At 50.5% G+C, this 17,092-nt stretch overlaps 2 protein-coding genes across 14 annotated transcripts; one reads left to right on the top strand and one right to left on the bottom strand.

The window, feature by feature from the left end:
• The first annotated feature begins 3,784 nt into the window (after positions 1–3,784).
• Positions 3,785–7,624, top strand: APH1A (aph-1 homolog A, gamma-secretase subunit). Its single transcript, XM_004002443.5, has 7 exons — positions 3,785–4,103; positions 4,901–5,071; positions 5,243–5,316; positions 5,553–5,675; positions 5,829–5,956; positions 6,364–6,487; positions 6,832–7,624. The coding sequence occupies exons 1-7, from the start codon at positions 3,991–3,993 to the stop codon at positions 6,894–6,896; spliced, it is 798 nt and encodes a 265-aa protein (XP_004002492.1). The 5' UTR covers positions 3,785–3,990; the 3' UTR covers positions 6,897–7,624.
• Positions 7,625–7,936: 312 nt separating this feature from the next.
• Positions 7,937–15,123, bottom strand: CA14 (carbonic anhydrase 14). Of its 13 annotated transcripts, XM_012180403.4 has the most exons (12): positions 14,522–15,123; positions 14,188–14,217; positions 12,042–12,062; positions 10,917–11,096; positions 10,126–10,268; positions 9,806–9,901; positions 9,538–9,604; positions 9,202–9,359; positions 8,977–9,097; positions 8,731–8,751; positions 8,530–8,614; positions 7,937–8,407 (listed from the first exon to the last, which is right to left on the bottom strand). In XM_012180403.4, the coding sequence occupies exons 1-12, from the start codon at positions 14,658–14,660 to the stop codon at positions 8,344–8,346; spliced, it is 1,125 nt and encodes a 374-aa protein (XP_012035793.2). In that variant the 5' UTR covers positions 14,661–15,123; the 3' UTR covers positions 7,937–8,343. The 13 variants fall into 13 exon arrangements, 12 of the variants coding, with proteins under 12 accessions (XP_012035793.2, XP_042105360.1, XP_004002491.3 ...); XM_042249426.1 differs by lacking the exon at positions 8,977–9,097 and having other exon boundaries at positions 9,202–9,354; XM_004002442.5 differs by having other exon boundaries at positions 14,188–14,563.
• Positions 15,124–17,092: the final 1,969 nt, after the last annotated feature.

The raw sequence follows: 17,092 nt of genomic DNA, 5'->3' as shown, positions 1-17,092 counted from the left end.
AAGGAAGCAGGTACTCTTTCTCTGTGGTATATGCCACACCTCTTCTTCCCTTTCAGTCATTTGGTGTGTTCCCTTCCTCCTAGCCTACCGGAGTGGAGTTCACCTTATCCTTCTCTCTGCTTTTATACTTCCCATTCTCATTCCATTCAGTGTAGAAACATTTAGTGACATATTGCTGGGCACAGTGTGCTAGGCCTAGTCTGACAGGCAATTTAGGTTTCAGAGGCAAGGAAATAAGAAAAAAAAATTTTTTTAAAGGGAGTTCAGTTCAGTTCAGTCGCTCAGTCATGTCCAACTCTTTGCGGCCCCATGAATCACAGCACGCCAGGCCTCCCTGTCCATCAGCAACTCCCAGAGTTCACTCAAACTCATGTCCATTGAGTCAGTGATGCCATCCAGCCATCTCATCCTCTGTCGTCCCCTTCTTCTCCTGCCCCCAATCCCTCCCAGCATCAGAGTCTTTTCCAATGAGTCAACTCTTTGCATGAGGTGGCCAAAGTACTGGAGTTTCAGCTTTAGCATCATTCCTTCCAAAGAAATCCCAGGGCTGATCTCCTTTAGAATGGACTGGTTGGATCTCCTTGCAGTCCAAGGGACTCTCAAGAGTCTTCTCCAACACCACAGTTCAAAAGCATCAATTCTTCGGTGCTCAGCTTTCTTCACAGTCCAACTCTTGCATCCATACATGACCACTGGAAAAACCATAGCCTTGACTAAATGGACCTTTGTTGGCAAAGTAATGTCCCTGCTTTTGAATATGCTATCTAGGTTAATCGTAACTTTTCTTCCAAGGAGTAAGCGTCTTTTAATTTCATGGCTGCAGTCACCATCTGCAGTCATTTTGGAGCCCCCAAAAATAAAGTCTGACACTGTTTCCACTCTTTCCCCTTCTATTTCCCATAAAGTGATGGGACCAGATGCCATAATCTTCGTTTTCTGAATGTTGAGCTTTAAGCCAACTTTTTCACTCTTCACACTTTTACTTTCATCAAGAGGCTTTTTAGTTCCTCTTTACTTTCTGCCATAAGGTTGGTGTCATCTGCATATCTGAGGTTATTGATATTTCTCCCTGCAATCTTGATTCCAGCTTGTGTTTCTTCCAGCCCAGCGTTTCTCATGATGTACCCTGCATAGAAGTTAAATAAGCAGGGTGACAATATACAGCCTTGAAGTACTCCTTTTCCTATGTGGAACCAGTTTATTGTTCCATGTTCAGTTCTAACTGTTGCTTCCTGACCTGCATTCAGGTTTCTCAAGAGTCAGGTCAGGTGGTCTGGTATTCCCATCTCTTTTAGAATTTTCTACAGTTTATTGTGGTCCACACAGTCAAAGGCTTTGGCATAGCCAATAAAGCAGAAATAGATGTTTTTCTGGAACTCTCTTGCTTTTTCGATGATCCAGTGGATGTTGGCAATTTGATCTCTGGTTCCTCTGCCTTTTCTAAATCCAGCTTGAACATCTGGAAGTTCATAGTTCATGTACTGTTGAAGCCTGGCTTGGAGAATTTTGAACATTACTTTGCTAGCGTGTGAGATGAGTGCAATTGTACGGGAGTCTGAGCATTCTTTGGCATTGCTTTTCTTTGGGATTGGAATGAAAACACCTTTTTCAGTCCTGTGGCCACTGCTGAGTTTTCCAAATTTGCTGGCATGTTGAGTGCAGCACTTTCACAGCATCATCTTTCATGATTTGAAATAACTCAACTGGAATTCCATGACCTCCACTAGCTTTGTTCGTAGTGATGCTTCCTAAGGCCCACTTGACTTCACATTCTAGGATGTCTGGCTCTAGGTGAGTGTTCATACCATCGTGATTATCTTGGTTGTGAAGATCTTTTTTTGTACAGTTCTTCTGTGTATTCTTGCCACCTCTTCTTAATATCTTTTGCTTCTGTTAGGTCCATACCATTTCTGTCCTTTATGGAGGCCATCTTTGTATGAAATGTTCCCTTGGTATCTCTAATTTTCTTGAAGAGATCTCTAGTCTTTCCCATTCTGTTGTTTGCCTCTATTTCTTTGCATTGATCGCTGAGGAAGGCTTTCTTATCTCTTCTTGCTATTCTTTGGAACTCTGCATTCAGATGTTTATATTTTTCCTTTTCTCCTTTGCTTTTCGCTTCTCTTCTTTTCACAGCTATTTGTAAGGCCTCCCTAGACAGCCATTTTGCTTTTTTGCATTTCTTTTCCATGGGGATGGTCTTGATCCCTGTCCCCTGTACAATGTCACAAACCTCCGTCCATAGTTCATCAGGCACTCTATCTATCAGATCTAGTCCTTTAAATCTATTTCTCACTTCCACTGTATAATCATAAGAGATTTTATTTAGGTCATACCTGAATGGTCTAGTGACCATTTGTTCTAGTGACCATTTAAGGGAGTTAATAAACAAATAATAAATAAACAATAAAGAGAGTTAATGAACAAATAAACAATGGTCTAGTGACCATTTAAGAGAGTTAATAAAAATCTATTCAACATCTACCAGGAGCCAGGCACTATGCAAGTCTCCGTGGAAACACTAATGAACAAGATAGGTTTGGCACCTGTTCCTAAGTCAGAAGACGCTGTGATAACAGCTCAGAGGAGAGATGATGTCTTCTCCACATCTCTTCTGGATTGCTATGCTCACAAGCAAAACAATATAGAGTCTTGAGCACCAACCAGGATGTTCTCATATAATTCTATACAATCTACTCCTTCAGCTGCTTTCCAGAATTTTCCAGAAAAAATGTAAAACTCTTATGTGGATATACATCTATGCATTGCCATAAATCATTTCCAGAAGGAAAGGAAGCCTGGCTCTCTTTGAACAATTTTTATAGTGTTTGGGGGGTACTTTGATAACTTTCTCAAAAGCAATGTTCCAGTTTTCCTCACCTTCCCATCCTGGCACTCTTTTGCCAAAATATCCTTCCTAAGGACTAACCCTACCCCCATCCAAATGAAGTACTAGTACCCTCTTACATTTTAACTTTCTTTCTCTCTAAAATGCATCCCTTGTGCCTTCCCTTCCCTTCCCCCAGTCTGAGGAAAAGACACCACTGATATTCATTTTCAGAAAATAAATAGAGGAAGTATGACATAAAGGGAACTGAGTAACTTTGGTGGTGTGGGGGGAGGGGGATAGTTTTCCTTCAACTCCACAGCTATAATTGCTTTTTACAAACAGCTTTAACTCCCAATTCTAACTCAAAATCCCCTCTAACCTACCTAACATTGCTATCCAGGCTCCTTTTATTTCTTTCTTATTCGCTTGTCATAACAGATGAAAGCTTCATTAGCGACACCGTATTGTATTTTTCCTACACTAGCCTGTTCAAAGCGCACCTACTTTTAAGTGTAACCTTCATTTCTTGGGCAGTATCTCCAGTTCATTTCCTCTCATTCAAGTAAGAACAATACCCGTCCCTATCTCCCGGCACCCTCTATCCTGTGATTTCTTTGTATTTGTTCTTTAGTTTCTAACAGGATCTTCCCCCTCTGCAGCTCTTCAAGAAAAGGTAGGATTGCTACCACCCTGCCCCATAAAATAACGAAAGGAAACAGCGACCAAAGCTGAACCGAACCGAACCAAGGAACCTGGGCCGGGCCCAGCCCGCTGCTTTAACCGGCAGGAGCCACTCCCAGGTCCGAGGTCCAGCCCAAGGAAAGCTGGACTACAACTCCCAGCAGGTCGTGAAGCCACGCCCCACCACGGCAGCTCCGCCCCCACGGATTCTCCCTCCATTGGCCTCCAGGGGGTGGGGATTAGATGGGAGGTGGCCATGAGGCTGCAAAGGGGTTTGTTCCCTCCTCGGCTTCCGTAGAGGAAGTCGCGCGGACTTGTGTCTGGGGTTTCGATATCCCCGCCTTCCCCGGGGGTCCGGGGGTGACATTGCACCGCGCCCCTCACGGGGTCGCGTCGCCACCCCACGCGGACACCCTAGCTGGCGTGCTCCTCCCCTTCCCCTCTCTTGGCCGGGTCTCCACCCCGCCCCCAGCTGCCCAGCCATGGGGGCCGCAGTGTTTTTTGGATGCACTTTTGTCGCTTTCGGCCCGGCCTTTGCGCTTTTCTTGATCACTGTGGCTGGAGACCCGCTTCGCGTCATCATCTTGGTCGCCGGGTGAGTTAGGGGGTTGGGGAGACGCGGAAGGACGCCGAAGAGTGAGATCCGAGAGGCGCTTGAGGACCTGGGGCGAGCCTGGGAACCTGAGTCTTGCTCCTGCTCAGTGGTGTCCGATTCTTTTGCGACCCTATGGACTGTAGCCCGCCAGGCTCTTCTGTCCATGAGATTTTCCAGGCGAGAATACTGGAGTGGGTTGCCGTACTGAAGATCCTACTTCAGGGAATCTTCCCTACCCAGGGATGGAAACCGCGTCTCCTGAGTCTGCTGCATTAGCAGGCGGATTCTTTACCACTGAGCCACCTGGGGCGCTCCAAGGGAAGCCTGAGTAGGGGGAGACAAGTTGGAGGTGAAGATTGGGAAGGGTCGAGTCAGGGATCTGATTGATTTGCCCTTTCCCGCAGTTGGTTTCCGCCTTGCAGGGATCGCACAGATTCCTCCTATACTCCTCCCGGCGACGTCAGAGGAGGCCCAGGGCCAAGACTAGTGAAGGGGCTGTGCTGACCTCACCCGTCCCTACGGGAGTATCCAGGAATGGATACCTCGCCCTCTTGTGCTCCTACACTCTGGCTTTCATAGCTCTGCAGACCTTTTAATCAGATTTCTAAGCCTTCCCCTGCATTCAGATCTCTACAAACTCCCTTGGTGGAGACACCTATCCTATCTCCTCCCTGTCTCCCTGGCCATCCGGAAGTCTAAGTTCCGCTTTTTACGCTGCAGCCTTGATTGGTTTCCCTCTGTGATTTCTCAGGATGCCCTCTATCCTTGCTTGTCTGATTGCCCTTGTCTTTCCTCAGGGCGTTTTTCTGGCTGGTCTCCCTGCTCCTGGCCTCTGTGGTCTGGTTCATCTTGGTCCATGTGACCGACCGGTCAGATGCCCGGCTACAGTATGGCCTTCTGATATTTGGTGCTGCAGTCTCCGTCCTTCTACAGGAGGTGTTCCGCTTTGCCTACTACAAGCTGCTTAAGTAAGAAGATGGGATGGTCTGGAGGGGAGAAGGGCAGAGGACTGAACTATAAATGGGGCAGCCCTGGGTGGTGGTTTGGACGAGGAAGCACTAAGGGGAGACGTTAGAGGGAAAGGAGATTCCTGCCCTCCCTCATGTTTCCCCTGTCCCACCCACCCCACCACACCCCAGGAAGGCAGATGAAGGGTTAGCATCGCTGAGTGAGGACGGAAGATCACCCATCTCCATCCGCCAGATGGCCTATGGTGAGCCAAGGGAGAGGGACTGGAGGAGGGAGTTGGACACTCGTCTCTCCCAGGGAACCCTCTAAACGTCCACTTGTCCTAAGTGGCTTCTTGTTTTTCTTCACACCTGACTTCCAAGGCTAGGTTGCCTGGAGGGAGAGAAGGTGGGGGGGAAATTGTGCCTGGGAATGGGGAGGGATCACTGGCAGTCAGGCTATAGTGATCTCTGGCATTGATGAGACCCTCCCTCCCCCCAGTTTCTGGTCTTTCCTTCGGTATCATCAGTGGTGTCTTCTCTGTTATCAATATTTTGGCTGATGCACTTGGGCCAGGTGTGGTTGGGATCCATGGAGACTCACCCTATTACTTCTTGACTTCAGGTAAGGTCCACTTTCTTTCTTGTCGTCCTGCCCCATCCATCCCTTAGCCCTGACCTGATTTACTGGCCCTCCCTGGGAGACTTCTTTGGCTCAGCATCTCAGGAGGCTGGGAGAAGACGAGGGATGTATCTCATCCCCATCTCCCCCCTGCAGCCTTTCTGACAGCAGCCATTATCCTGCTCCATACCTTTTGGGGAGTTGTGTTCTTTGATGCCTGTGAGAGGAGACGGTACTGGGCTTTGGGCCTGGTGGTTGGGAGTCACCTACTGACATCGGGACTGGTGAGTTGGGGACAGGGGCCTGAGTTAGAGAGAAAAGAACTTAATGGTGAGTGGGATGGAGGGGAAATACATCCTCACTTCTTAACGTTTAAAAATCTGTGTTGAGAGGAGGCAGAAAGGTGAGTCTTGAGACGTCTCTCACCTCAGCGTCAATTATATATCCTGCTCTGGGGATTCTCTGGGGAGGAGTTTGAATGGATTAATCAAACCATAATGCAGATGGCCTGAGGTGAGCAGGAATAGCAGAAACGTTTGGGGGAGCTGAAAATCACAAGATACTTACTGATGCTCTGAAGGACTGGGGGACTTGAGGGAGATCTCTGGGGAGGTTTGGGTCAAAGGCACAATGGGAATATAGGGATTAGAGGGAGAATCTAACTTCTTTTCTACTCTTCCCCCATCACCAGACATTCCTGAACCCCTGGTATGAGGCCAGCCTGCTGCCCATCTATGCAGTCACTGTTTCCATGGGGCTCTGGGCCTTCACCACAGCTGGAGGGTCCTTCCGAAGTATCCAGCGCAGTCTCTCGTGTAAGGACTGACTACCTGGACCGATCGCCTGACAGATCCCACCTGCCTGCCCAGTGCCCATGACTGAGCCCAGCCCCAGCCCGGTCCATTGCCCAGCATTCTCTGTCTCCTCGTCGGTCTGTTCCACCACCTTCAGGGTCTTGCTTTGTCCACTCGTGTGTGACCTTTAGTCTCTAGGCTTTACCAGGAGCAGTCTGGGTTCAGCCAGTCAGTGACTGGCGGGTTTGAATCTGCACTTGTCCCCACCATCTGGGGACCCCCCTTCCCCTTGTTGTCCAGGACTCCCCATGTGTCAGTGCTCTGCCCTCACCCTGCCCAAGACTCACCCCCCTTCCCCTCTGCAGGCCGACGGCAGGAGGACAGTCGGGTGATGGTGTATTCTGCCCTGCGCATCCCACCCGAGGACTGAGGGAACCTTGGGGGGGACCCCTGGGCCTGGGGTGCCCTCCTGATCTCCTCGCCCTGTATTTCTCCATCTCCAGTTCTGGACAGTGCAGGTGGCCAAGAAAAGGGACCTAGTTTAGCCATTGCCATGGAGATGAAGTCAATGGAGGTTCAAGGGTAGACGAGCTCTGAGTTTCCCAGTACCCCCTCCCCAGACTGGACATCTTGGTCTTTTTCTCAGGTCTGAGGGGAACTATTTTTGGTGTGATAAAGACCCCAAATTGCCTTTTTTTTTTGAGTTGGGGGAGGGAGGAGGTATGTTGGAATTCTTCTCCTAACCTCCTTGGACTGTATTTTCCCTCCTCAACTTGCTCCTTATGACTGGGCTTATACCTGCCCAGCTTTCCCCTTGGTCCCAGGCTTTGGGGGAAAGGAAGGAAGTGCATGTTTGGGAACTGGTATTACTGGAACTAATGTTTTAACCTCCTTGACCACCAGCATCCCTCCTCTCCCCAAGGTGAAGTGGAGGGTGCTGCGGGGAGCTGGCCCACTCCAGAGTTGCAGTGCTCCTGGAGGAGTCAGCCTACCATGACATCACAGGGAAGGAGGGCAGATTTTTTTTCTAGTTTTTAATTGGGGTGTATGGGGGCGGGGAGGTTTTCTATAAACTGTATCATTTTCTGCTGAGGGTGGTGTATCCCATCCTTTTAATCGAGGTGTTTGTGATTTTGACTAATAAAAAGGACTTTATAATTGTGGGGGAACTTGGCTTTAAAAGGAGGGGATAACGTGTTAATGAGGTTTCTGTCCTCTCATGGCTCTTTTCCAACCTCCTTTCTAACCTGGCAATTTCTGGTTCCCTCCAAGGATAGCTTCGATGCGAGGGCAGGGAATCTGAACTCATGTCAGAAACTCTGGGTTAAGCATCTTCCAGAAGTGGATCTCCCCTCCTCCAGGACTGGAGTCAAAGGAGTTACTCACCCATGCTTCCGTTTGCCCACCTATGCCATCTGAGGCATTAAGCAACACTCCCATTCTCAAGAGCTCCAGGAGTAAAACCAGACGTGGGGTCAGCAGCTTTAATTTCCAAATATATTGAGCAAAAAAAAAAAAACAAAATAAACAGCAGCAACCCTTTTTCCTAAGGGGAGCTCTTACAGCTCTATCTAGGGACAGGGTTATAAAGATGAGGGGACGGGGGACTGTGGGCCACATCCCCCTACAGCTACACACAGTTGAGCCTCCGCATTGTCACCGTAGGGCTGTCCTGATCTCCATGTTCTGAGAGGCTGAAGGTTCTGTTGTTCTTCCTTGAATGAAAGCCTGTCCATACCGCTGTGTAGGGACTGTCTGGAGGAAAGAGGGGTGTTGGCCTACTCCTCCAGTATTTTCTGGCCAGTTCCAGTGCCTCACTTGACAAGCGCCGTGACAGCCGAGCAAGTGGAAGGCATCTGAAGTGTCCAGGAAGGAGTCTATGCCTCGGTGGCTCGTGCTGAAGTGAAGACCACACTTTTCCGGTTTCTTAGTCTCTTCCTCCTGGAAGGGAGAATGGTTCGTGGAAATGCCTAGTGTCCGATGTGAAATAGATTAGAGGTGGACTAGGAGCATGCTTTTCAGGACAAAAGAAAGGACTGGAAGATTGGAGAGTAGGACCTCACCGGATCTTTCTAGCGATGAAATAAACAGCCAGCAGAAGGCAGAGACAGCCAACCAGGATTCCTACTCCCAAACTCAACATTTCACCTGGGAGAGAGATGGAGGGTGTCTGCCTAGGACTGACAGATAGTGAGCCTTTCCCTAACCTGAGGAGCACCATACCCTCAACCCCACACCTCGTTACCTGGGAAAGACCATCTTACCTGTGGTATACGAGGGTCCCACTGCAAGGGAAGAAAACCTGGGTCAGCGAGACCAGATCCCCAGCCAGCTAGAAGCTGCCCTGTGCCAGCCCTGAGGGCTGGGCACATTGGGGCATGGTGGGTCCCAGTCCAAGCAAGGCCTGAGAATCCCTTCCCCCTTTAGCCTTTTCCTTCCTAGGGGCATCCTAGTTCCTGCCATTGAATTCCCCAGTTTCACTTCCCCTTTTCCAGGCCCTGTACAGTCACCTTGGATGAAAGAAGCAAAGACCATCCGCTGATTGAGAGGCTGGGGGGCTCGGTAGTTCTGTACCAGTGGCTCAGAGGGCTCCTCCTCCGTGGAGAACAATGTCTCCCGAAGCTTTTCCAGCTGAGGAACAGAAGCATGGGACTCGGGGACAAGCAGCTCTTGCTTTGGGAAGTGGGGAAGGGTTTGAGGTTACAACTCTGCTGCCTCACCTCTCCACTGCTCACCTGTTCCGTGGAAATCTGGGCCCTTCGATGGAAGACTGTCCAGAGCACACTCTGGTAGCAGGGCGGAGTGGTAAGCGAGCCGTTGTAACGGAAGTACTGTGCCAGCAGCGGCGGGAGCAGCCCTCTCACATTGAAGGGAGGCACAGAGGTCTTCTGATCTGGGCAAGGACAGATTCGGGCTCATCTCCCTCACTGCACCCTTGCTTACCTAGACAGGGTTCCTAGAAGCAAACACTTTGGTCCCTAACTCACTGCCTCATCCCAGGCCTCTCAGGCCTTGGAAATTTCCCTGAAGTCTAATGTGACTTTGTCTTAAGATAGATTATTAGGGCTCACCTTTATGCTTGATTTCATGCAAGTGACTCAGAATGTATTCATAAGCTGGATTCTTAGTCTCACCCACCTGGATGGGGAAGAAGTGGGGGAGAATGTTCAAGATGAGTCCATGTTAGAAGTCAGATTTGTGTGATTTGCGTGTCAGATACATGGTCTCAATGGGTTGCTGATTTGCCTTGGGAGGATGACCAGCAACAGACGGACAGAATAGGACTGTGGGATGCAGAGGGAGTGGAGGGGGCCCTCGGAGGGATTGGGGGCCACTGACCTCAATGAGGATGCCCAAGACAGCCAGGCCCTGAGGCCTCTGAGCAGCCTCACTCAGGCTTTCGTAGGACTCAGAGTCATAATGTACGATGTGGAGCTAAGGCAGAGGACAGGGAATTAAATCATTTGATGTTTCCCCACTACCCAGTCCCAAAGGCTTTGATCCTAGCCACCGCTGCCACCACCACCACCTCTTGGATGCAGGAAATCTGCCCCACAAAGCTTGCCCTTTCACCCCAAGCGTGACTGTTCTCAGTTTCCAGATCCCTGGCACCAACAGTGCCTACCACTACATCCTAATCCAGACCTTGCTCCTGGTACCTCTGCAGCTGTGGCTTTGCCATTGATCAGGTGCTCTGACCCCCAGGGGGTTCCTTTCTGACCCCAGTGCAGGTGGAGCTGGGCAGCTACATATTTTCGGGGAAGTCCTTCCAGATACAGGGTAGAGGGCAGAGAGAGTTGTACTGTGAGGGAAAGAGAGCAAGTGGTTAGGGTTGGTGGAGTAATATGGATGCATTCCTACCCTCCCCTGCAGTTGCCACCACTTCTTGGGAAACTTGGCCAGCCTTTTCTGTCTCTCTGCACAGCACCCAGTTTTTCCCATGTTGTTCAGTGGCTAACTCATGTCCAACTCTTTGAGACCCCGTGGACTGCAGCATTCCAGGCTTCCCTGTCCTTCACTATCTCCTGGAGTTTGCTCAAATGCATGTCCATTGAGTCAGTGATGCCATTCAACCGTATCATCCTCTGTTCTTCCCATAGGACACTGCTTTTCTGTTTTTTGGTGGCACCCTGGGGCATTGGCATGCAGGATCTTAGTCCCCCAACTAGGAATTGAACCCGTGCCCCCTGCAGTGAGAGCTTGGAGTCTTAACCACTGGACCACTGGCTGAAAGTCCCAGCCACTGCTTCTCTAGTGAAGATCAAGGCAGTACTGTGATGCTCACCAACCCCTTGACCACCTTTGGCTACAGGAGCCTCATCCTCATTCTCTTGTCTCCAAATTTATAGATAAGACCTTCTGAGAATTTAGAAGTTAGGAGAATGCTTCACCTCTGACTCCTAAGATTGGAACTGAAGCTTACATCTCCTTGGAGGCCAGGTCATTTTACCTGTGTGGCCATTATTGTGCAGGTTCAAAGGCTCAGTGCCAGGCTGTTCATATCCATGGGGCTGCAGAGGTAGCAAGTCAGGGTCAAAAGTCACACTGTCTGTCTGGATACTGATGGGGGACTGGGCATTGCTTCCACATTCAGGGTAAGAGGCGGGCCAGTGGTCTTGACCATGTGGACCTGGTGGGGTTATCACAGACATTTGTCTTGCCCTCCAGCCCCAACCACCCTTCAGCAACCCTCCACCAAGTTATTTACCTACGTGGAGGCGGACATGCACTTCCCTCCACCCCATATGAAGCCCTCAGTTATGCGGGGCTGGGTGAGAGGGGAGTCCCTGCTGGACTCACTGCAGCAGTTCCTTCCCATCGCCTATCCAGGGGCAGCGATGATTCCCCTGCTCTCCTGATGAATGGGAAGCAGTTGCCTTTACTTACTGGTTCTCTTGTTGGAGGATACAAGAGCTAATGAGAGGAAGAGGAGATGTGCAGAAAGTCCACAGAGCCAGAGAGGTGAATTTGAGTAAGGGCAGGAAAACTGGGAAAATTATTCTAGAGAGGTAGGGTCTCTGGGGAACGCCTATCAAGAGGCCTTAAGATTCAGACCTGCTGACTTCCCATCATTGACTCCTTGCTCTCACGCTGGACCTTGCACTGACTCAGGGACTTGGTTAAGTTGAAAGGAATCTGGTTGCACCTCTGCCAGGGTCACATACTGTGCTGCTGGCCTCTCCCTCACCCCTGACCTCAGGTTCTGTGCCGGTTCCAGATTCAGGTGGGGGTAGGATCGATCAGGATAGAATGAGCAAGGAGGAGAACTGGCAGCTAAGCTCATGGTACCTTCCCCCACCCGCTTCCCTCTCCACTCCAGCTCCCTCACTCCCACAGAGAGTGATTGAGGACATAACTGGCTTTTCTGCTGAATCAGGGGGTGTGGGATTTGATGGTTAGAACAGGGTCTAAGAATCAATCTGAGCGAAAGCTGGGGCATGGGGAGTTGCGGAAGGCAGGAGCTAGGATGAAAAGCTAACAGAAACCTCCCCACCCACGTGGCATAAGTCTTCCCACCAGGTGAAGAGGTCCCAGTGAGGAAGGGGCGTTGGTAGGCCTGGATTTCTGCTCTCACCCTCATACGTCCAGTGTTGACCTGCAAGGCAGAGTAACTTGAGTTACAGCCAGCGCAGCCCGAGGCAGGGAGCTCCTCCACTTCCCCCCTCCCTTTCTTCTCCCTCCTTCCAGCACTTCCCAAAGGAAGCCCTGAAATTGGACACCGCAGTGGAAAGGTCGGGGGTCTATTTAAAATCACCAGCCAGGCTGTGCTTGTGCTCGCTGAGTAAAGGGGGAGGAGAATTGAAAAGAGATAAAGCCAGGAGACTAAAATTAACCTGGATCCAAATGTGCAAAATGCCCAACCCTCACTCTTCTCCAGCCTGTGCCAAGCCAGCCTAACATTTGGGCTGAGGTGAGGGTGTAGGCAGAGAGTTTGGAGGAAGGGGACTGGAACAAGGGGAGGGGCAAGAAGTTCAGAGTCGGGGCCATCTTGTTGAGAGGAGAGGGCGGTTATTCCTTTGCTTTGAAGCTTTGTACGAACCCAGGCACTGAGCTGTAAATGAACAAACCCAGGCACTGAGCTGTAAATGAACATTTACGTTTCTCCTTCTTGTCCCAGTAACTCTAAAGCAAGTTTTCTCCATCACCAGGAACCTCTGCTCCCGAGGTTCCCAGATGACTAGGAGAGGTGGGAGTCAGGCAGGGTCTACTCTACGTGGAGGGTGGTGGGTGGGCACAGGCAGCCAGGCTGGCAGGGACAGGATGAAAGTAAAGCATTGTGTGTGGAAATGAGAGCTGCCAGCTGGGTCACATGCCAGGCTCTCATGCAGTCCTGTCTTCTGGATGGAAGGTCTGGGGTCTGCTGGTCCAGCCCTCACCCAGGGCCAAACTGCTTCAAGGGGAAAAGGAGGACTTCCTACAGGTTGTCTCTGCATTTTTCAAATTGCTAGAAACTTTGGAGAAAAATTCTAAATCTCCACCCCCTGCCGCCTGCCTCCTGCAACCTCTGCTCTCTTATTCCCTTAAATAAATCCCTTAGACTGCTAAGATATCCTTGATCTCATCACTGGGCTCTTCGACTGGCTCATCCCTCAGTTCACACAATTCTGATAAGCAACCCAGAGGAAGGCTGGAGGCAGCCTTGCATTCACCAGCTCAATGGGACACCTCAACAACTCAAATCCCCTGGTTCAGGGCAGGCTAACAGCCTTGCCCTTTCCCTCCCACCAAATTCTCAACACACTGGTCTCACATCTCTTTCTCCTCTTTCCTGATTTTTTTCCTTTCTCCTCGGTGGAGATTTGCAGCTCTCCTTGACTAGGCGCCCCTCTGCCCAGTCATCTTTGCATTTTCCTCCTGCCCTCTAGACACCTCCCAACCCCGTTCTTCCAACACATCTTAATTCCACATCTGTACTAGACACAGGGATCACAGAATTGAGTGGTAGGGGTCCTGGGGACATTCCTGGAACACCTCAGCCATTCCCCTGAGAGTACCTTTTCCTCTCCTGGGAGCTCCTGAAAGTCCTTTGTAAATCGTAAAGGGACTAACAATATGGACTATTAATTCCTACTGCTTTCAGGAAAAACCGGTAAATTGGTCGCCCCATGGAATGGAGACTACTCCAGCACTCTTGCCTGGAGAATTCCATGGACAGAGGAGCCTGGTGGGCTACAGTCCGTAGGGTCACAAAGAGTCAGACACGACTGTAGTAGCTTAGCACACACACACCTAGAAAGGAGAGGGGACTTTGGCCATGAGGTTTGTAGTCAGGGATCGGGGGCTGAGTTTGGCAGGAGGTGTAGGAATATTCCCCTGACCACCCCCTCCATGAGTCCTCTATCCTTTCACTCCAGGTCTCTTTGGCTCCCTAATTGGATGAGTTTGTAAATAAAGAAGGCCGGGAGGGTAGCCTGGGACTAGGGCAGTGGGGAAAGAGCTCTGAACAGACTTTGTAGTCTGCAAATCGATTCTGCGGGAGGCGTGTGTACATATTCTGCCCCAGGCCAGTTTGCCCCCATCCCCACCCACAACAAAGCGGGAAAATCAAAGGGCAAAGAAGGACAGTGGTCTCCTCCTGAGTCCTCTCTCTTTCCCTCCATCCCTGAGCCTGAGCCTATTCTAGCCCCAAGGCTTCCTTTTACACTCTTCCTCCATTAAACATGCAAGGCAACATGTGTACATCAGCACAGACAGACACACAGACACCCAGATGTACCTACCCCCGTTGGCAGTCAGGATCCAAATCACCTCTAGCAGGAGGGTGAAGAACAACATGGTGTGGCCGGAAGGAGTGCAAGGTACTGGGGGTCTGGGGACTAGAGGACTAGGGCAGGGAGAGAGATGGGGGAGGGAGAGAGAGGGGGTAGGGAGAGAGGGGCGGGGTTGCTGGGGGGAGGACAGGAGTTTCCCGGAGTTGAGTGTATTTGTCTTTCTCTCTTGCTGTCTTTGTGTCCCTGCGGGCTTCCAAGGGATTTGGTTTTTCGTGGGGGTACCGTGAGTTTCTGGTCCCAGGATAAATCTCACTGCTTCTGTTTCTGCCCTCTCTCTTTTTACCTTTCTTTGGAGTCTTCACTTGCTGGCCAGCTACTTCCAATTGCCTCCTGCTTTTAAGGTGGCTCTGGACGGGTGTACGTGGGGAGGGGGGGCTGCCTGGGTTGCTGGCGAACAGCTCCTTAAATAGCCGATTAAGCATGCAGGATGGCCCTGCTCAGAGTAGAGCGCGGCTGTGAAAACGGGAGCCCTGGCCCTGGCTCAGGAATCCAGCTGGGGTGAGCTCTTCCTTCCTCTGCTATCCACTGTGGAGAAAGGTGTCCCTGGGAATGGGCAGGAGCAGGAATGGAGGCTTTGGGGGTCCGATCCTTTGGGGTTGCATCCAGTCCCCCTCCGAGGGACTTTGGCTTCTCCTCTGAGGGGCCACTCCCTGGGTGTGGGACAGATAGTGGGAGGCCCCGTGCCCAAATCCCTGCAGAATGTGAGGTGCCCTGAAATAGGAAGAGTGCGGAGTTAAAAGGAGTCGGGGGACTCAGGGTGCAGCTGGAGGGTAGGAAGTCAAGGACTAAAACCTTGGTTGTGGAAAGTGAGGAAGAGAAGTGAGGCGGGCGAGGAGAGCTCGTTTGGAGCGCTCTTTCTCCTGCGCCTGTCACCACCCCCTTCCCACGGTGAGGCTGGGTCCACGTGCCTTTGTGGCCTGGGTGGGGGGTGGTTTTGTTTGCTGGATAAAGCCCATTTGTGTGCCCAGCGGGGGGAGGGGCTGCAGCAGCACCATGAAGAGACAGCGGCTGCAACTGCCAGACCCAGCCACCTCCCTCCCCAGGGAACCCAGATCTAGGGCGGCTTTTGTCACTGAAGAGGACACAGACCCTGGGCACAGTGGCCAGGGCAGGAGGAAAGGCGGGGAGACCTTAGAAACAGTCACTACCACCATCAAAAAAAAAAAAAAAAAAGAAAAGAAAAGGTGGACTCCAGGCTAAGAGAGGGGAGGGAGAGGAGAGACCATGTGATCCCATTGGAGTGGGAGAGGGGCCCAGGGTCTTCCCACCCGCCCAACCAAAGCCTGGGGCGGGACTTTGGGGGCTGAGTGAGACCTGCCGCGGGAGAGCTGGGCAAGTGGAGCAGAGAGGCCGTTGAATCTCAGGAATGCAGGCTGGTGCTTGTTCCCCCATGGGACTGGAAATCCTGACTGGAATGTACATCCTAAATCCCTCATTATGAACTGTGAGACTCAAAGATAACCTCAGGCCAAACACTGGCCCCAGTTCTCCCTTCCCTCACCAGAGTCTCAGCCTGGAGGAGGCACTCGTGTGAGGTCCCTGTGCCCTCCTTGCTCCTGCCCAGTAGCAATAAATAGTCAAATCAAAGGGAGCAGAAGCTAAATAAGGGGGCAGGATAAAAGCCAAGTGAACAGAAATAAAGCATATGCCAGATCATCAGCCCCTGCTGAAACAGGAGCCTGGGTGCTTTTCCGTCCACTGTGATTGATCTGCAAAGCAAAGCCATTTTGCAGATGCCATATCCTTTTTAATTCTTTCATCACCCTTCAAATTATTTTTCCCTTCCAGAAAAATTTTATGTTTTGAGGTTCCCCCTAAACCCCTCTCATCCCATCTAAGAAGAAGAAAAGGCTTAAAGTGTAAATTAGACTTCCTGGGAATCAGGACCGTTAACACAGAAGAACAGAAAAAAGCAAGCAAGCAGAGACCTCTTTTGCAAGGTAGGAAAGAAGAGGCCTGGACAGAATGACCTCTGCCAGGACAGAGTTCCCTGGAGTGTCCGGGGCAGTGATGCAGCCTCCCGAGAGAGAGATAATGTGTCTTGTCAGGCGCCACCTCCTGGTTGTCCATGAATTTTAAAAGCTTTTTTAAAAGTTCCAGTTCAAAATGTCTTGCATGTGATTCCTTCTCGAAAGTGTTTCACTGCTGGTGGGCTTTGGGATTTTGCGTATACAAGTGGATACAGTTTCACTGAGATGTCTCAGCCTCAAATCAGCGCCTTCCCACTTGGGAGTGAGCAGCCCCTCCCAGCCCTTGTGTTTCGCCAATGGACAAAGGCCCTGGTATGTAGGAAAGAGGGGAAAAGTGGCAAACTCCAGGGGTTTGCCTGTATTTATTAATTTTTAAAATTTGTATTGGGGTTGTCTTTATTTTTGTCTTTACTATGGATATTTCTTTTGTCACCGGGCTGATTTGGAGTAGTGTCAAGAGGACCGTTATATGATTAAAAAAACAAACAAAAAACTCTTCCCACCTCACCTCCCCCCACCTTAGTTGCTTCTCAAACTCTGGCGGTTTTGTTTCAACTCTCTAGCCCTTTGCGCCCTCTGAGCTTGGTGAAAAACCCGACTGGAAACCAAAATGGCTTTCTGGCGCCATCTCCTGTCCTTCCAAATGCAGTGAAATGTGAACTGGGCAGAGAAACGATGGTATCCAAGTGTGGTGACTTCTGGGTTGGTTTTTCTTAAAAGGCCCTTTTTTAAAAGGATATTTAAACTGACTAAACATCCTAAATAGTCTGAAACACCTTACAGTAACTCACTAAGTGCTCTGAATTTGTGTGGTGGGGAAAATGAGAGTTCAGTGAGGGAGGGAGGGAGTCAGGTCAGAAGGAAAGAGGAACGGTCAACACAGG

The sequence above is a fragment of the Ovis aries genome, chromosome 1, assembly GCF_016772045.2.
Source record: "Ovis aries strain OAR_USU_Benz2616 breed Rambouillet chromosome 1, ARS-UI_Ramb_v3.0, whole genome shotgun sequence".
NCBI classification, from domain to species: Eukaryota; Metazoa; Chordata; class Mammalia; order Artiodactyla; family Bovidae; genus Ovis; species Ovis aries.
The sequence above is the reverse complement of the archived record's forward strand: the minus strand, read 5'-3'. Positions and strand labels throughout refer to the sequence as shown.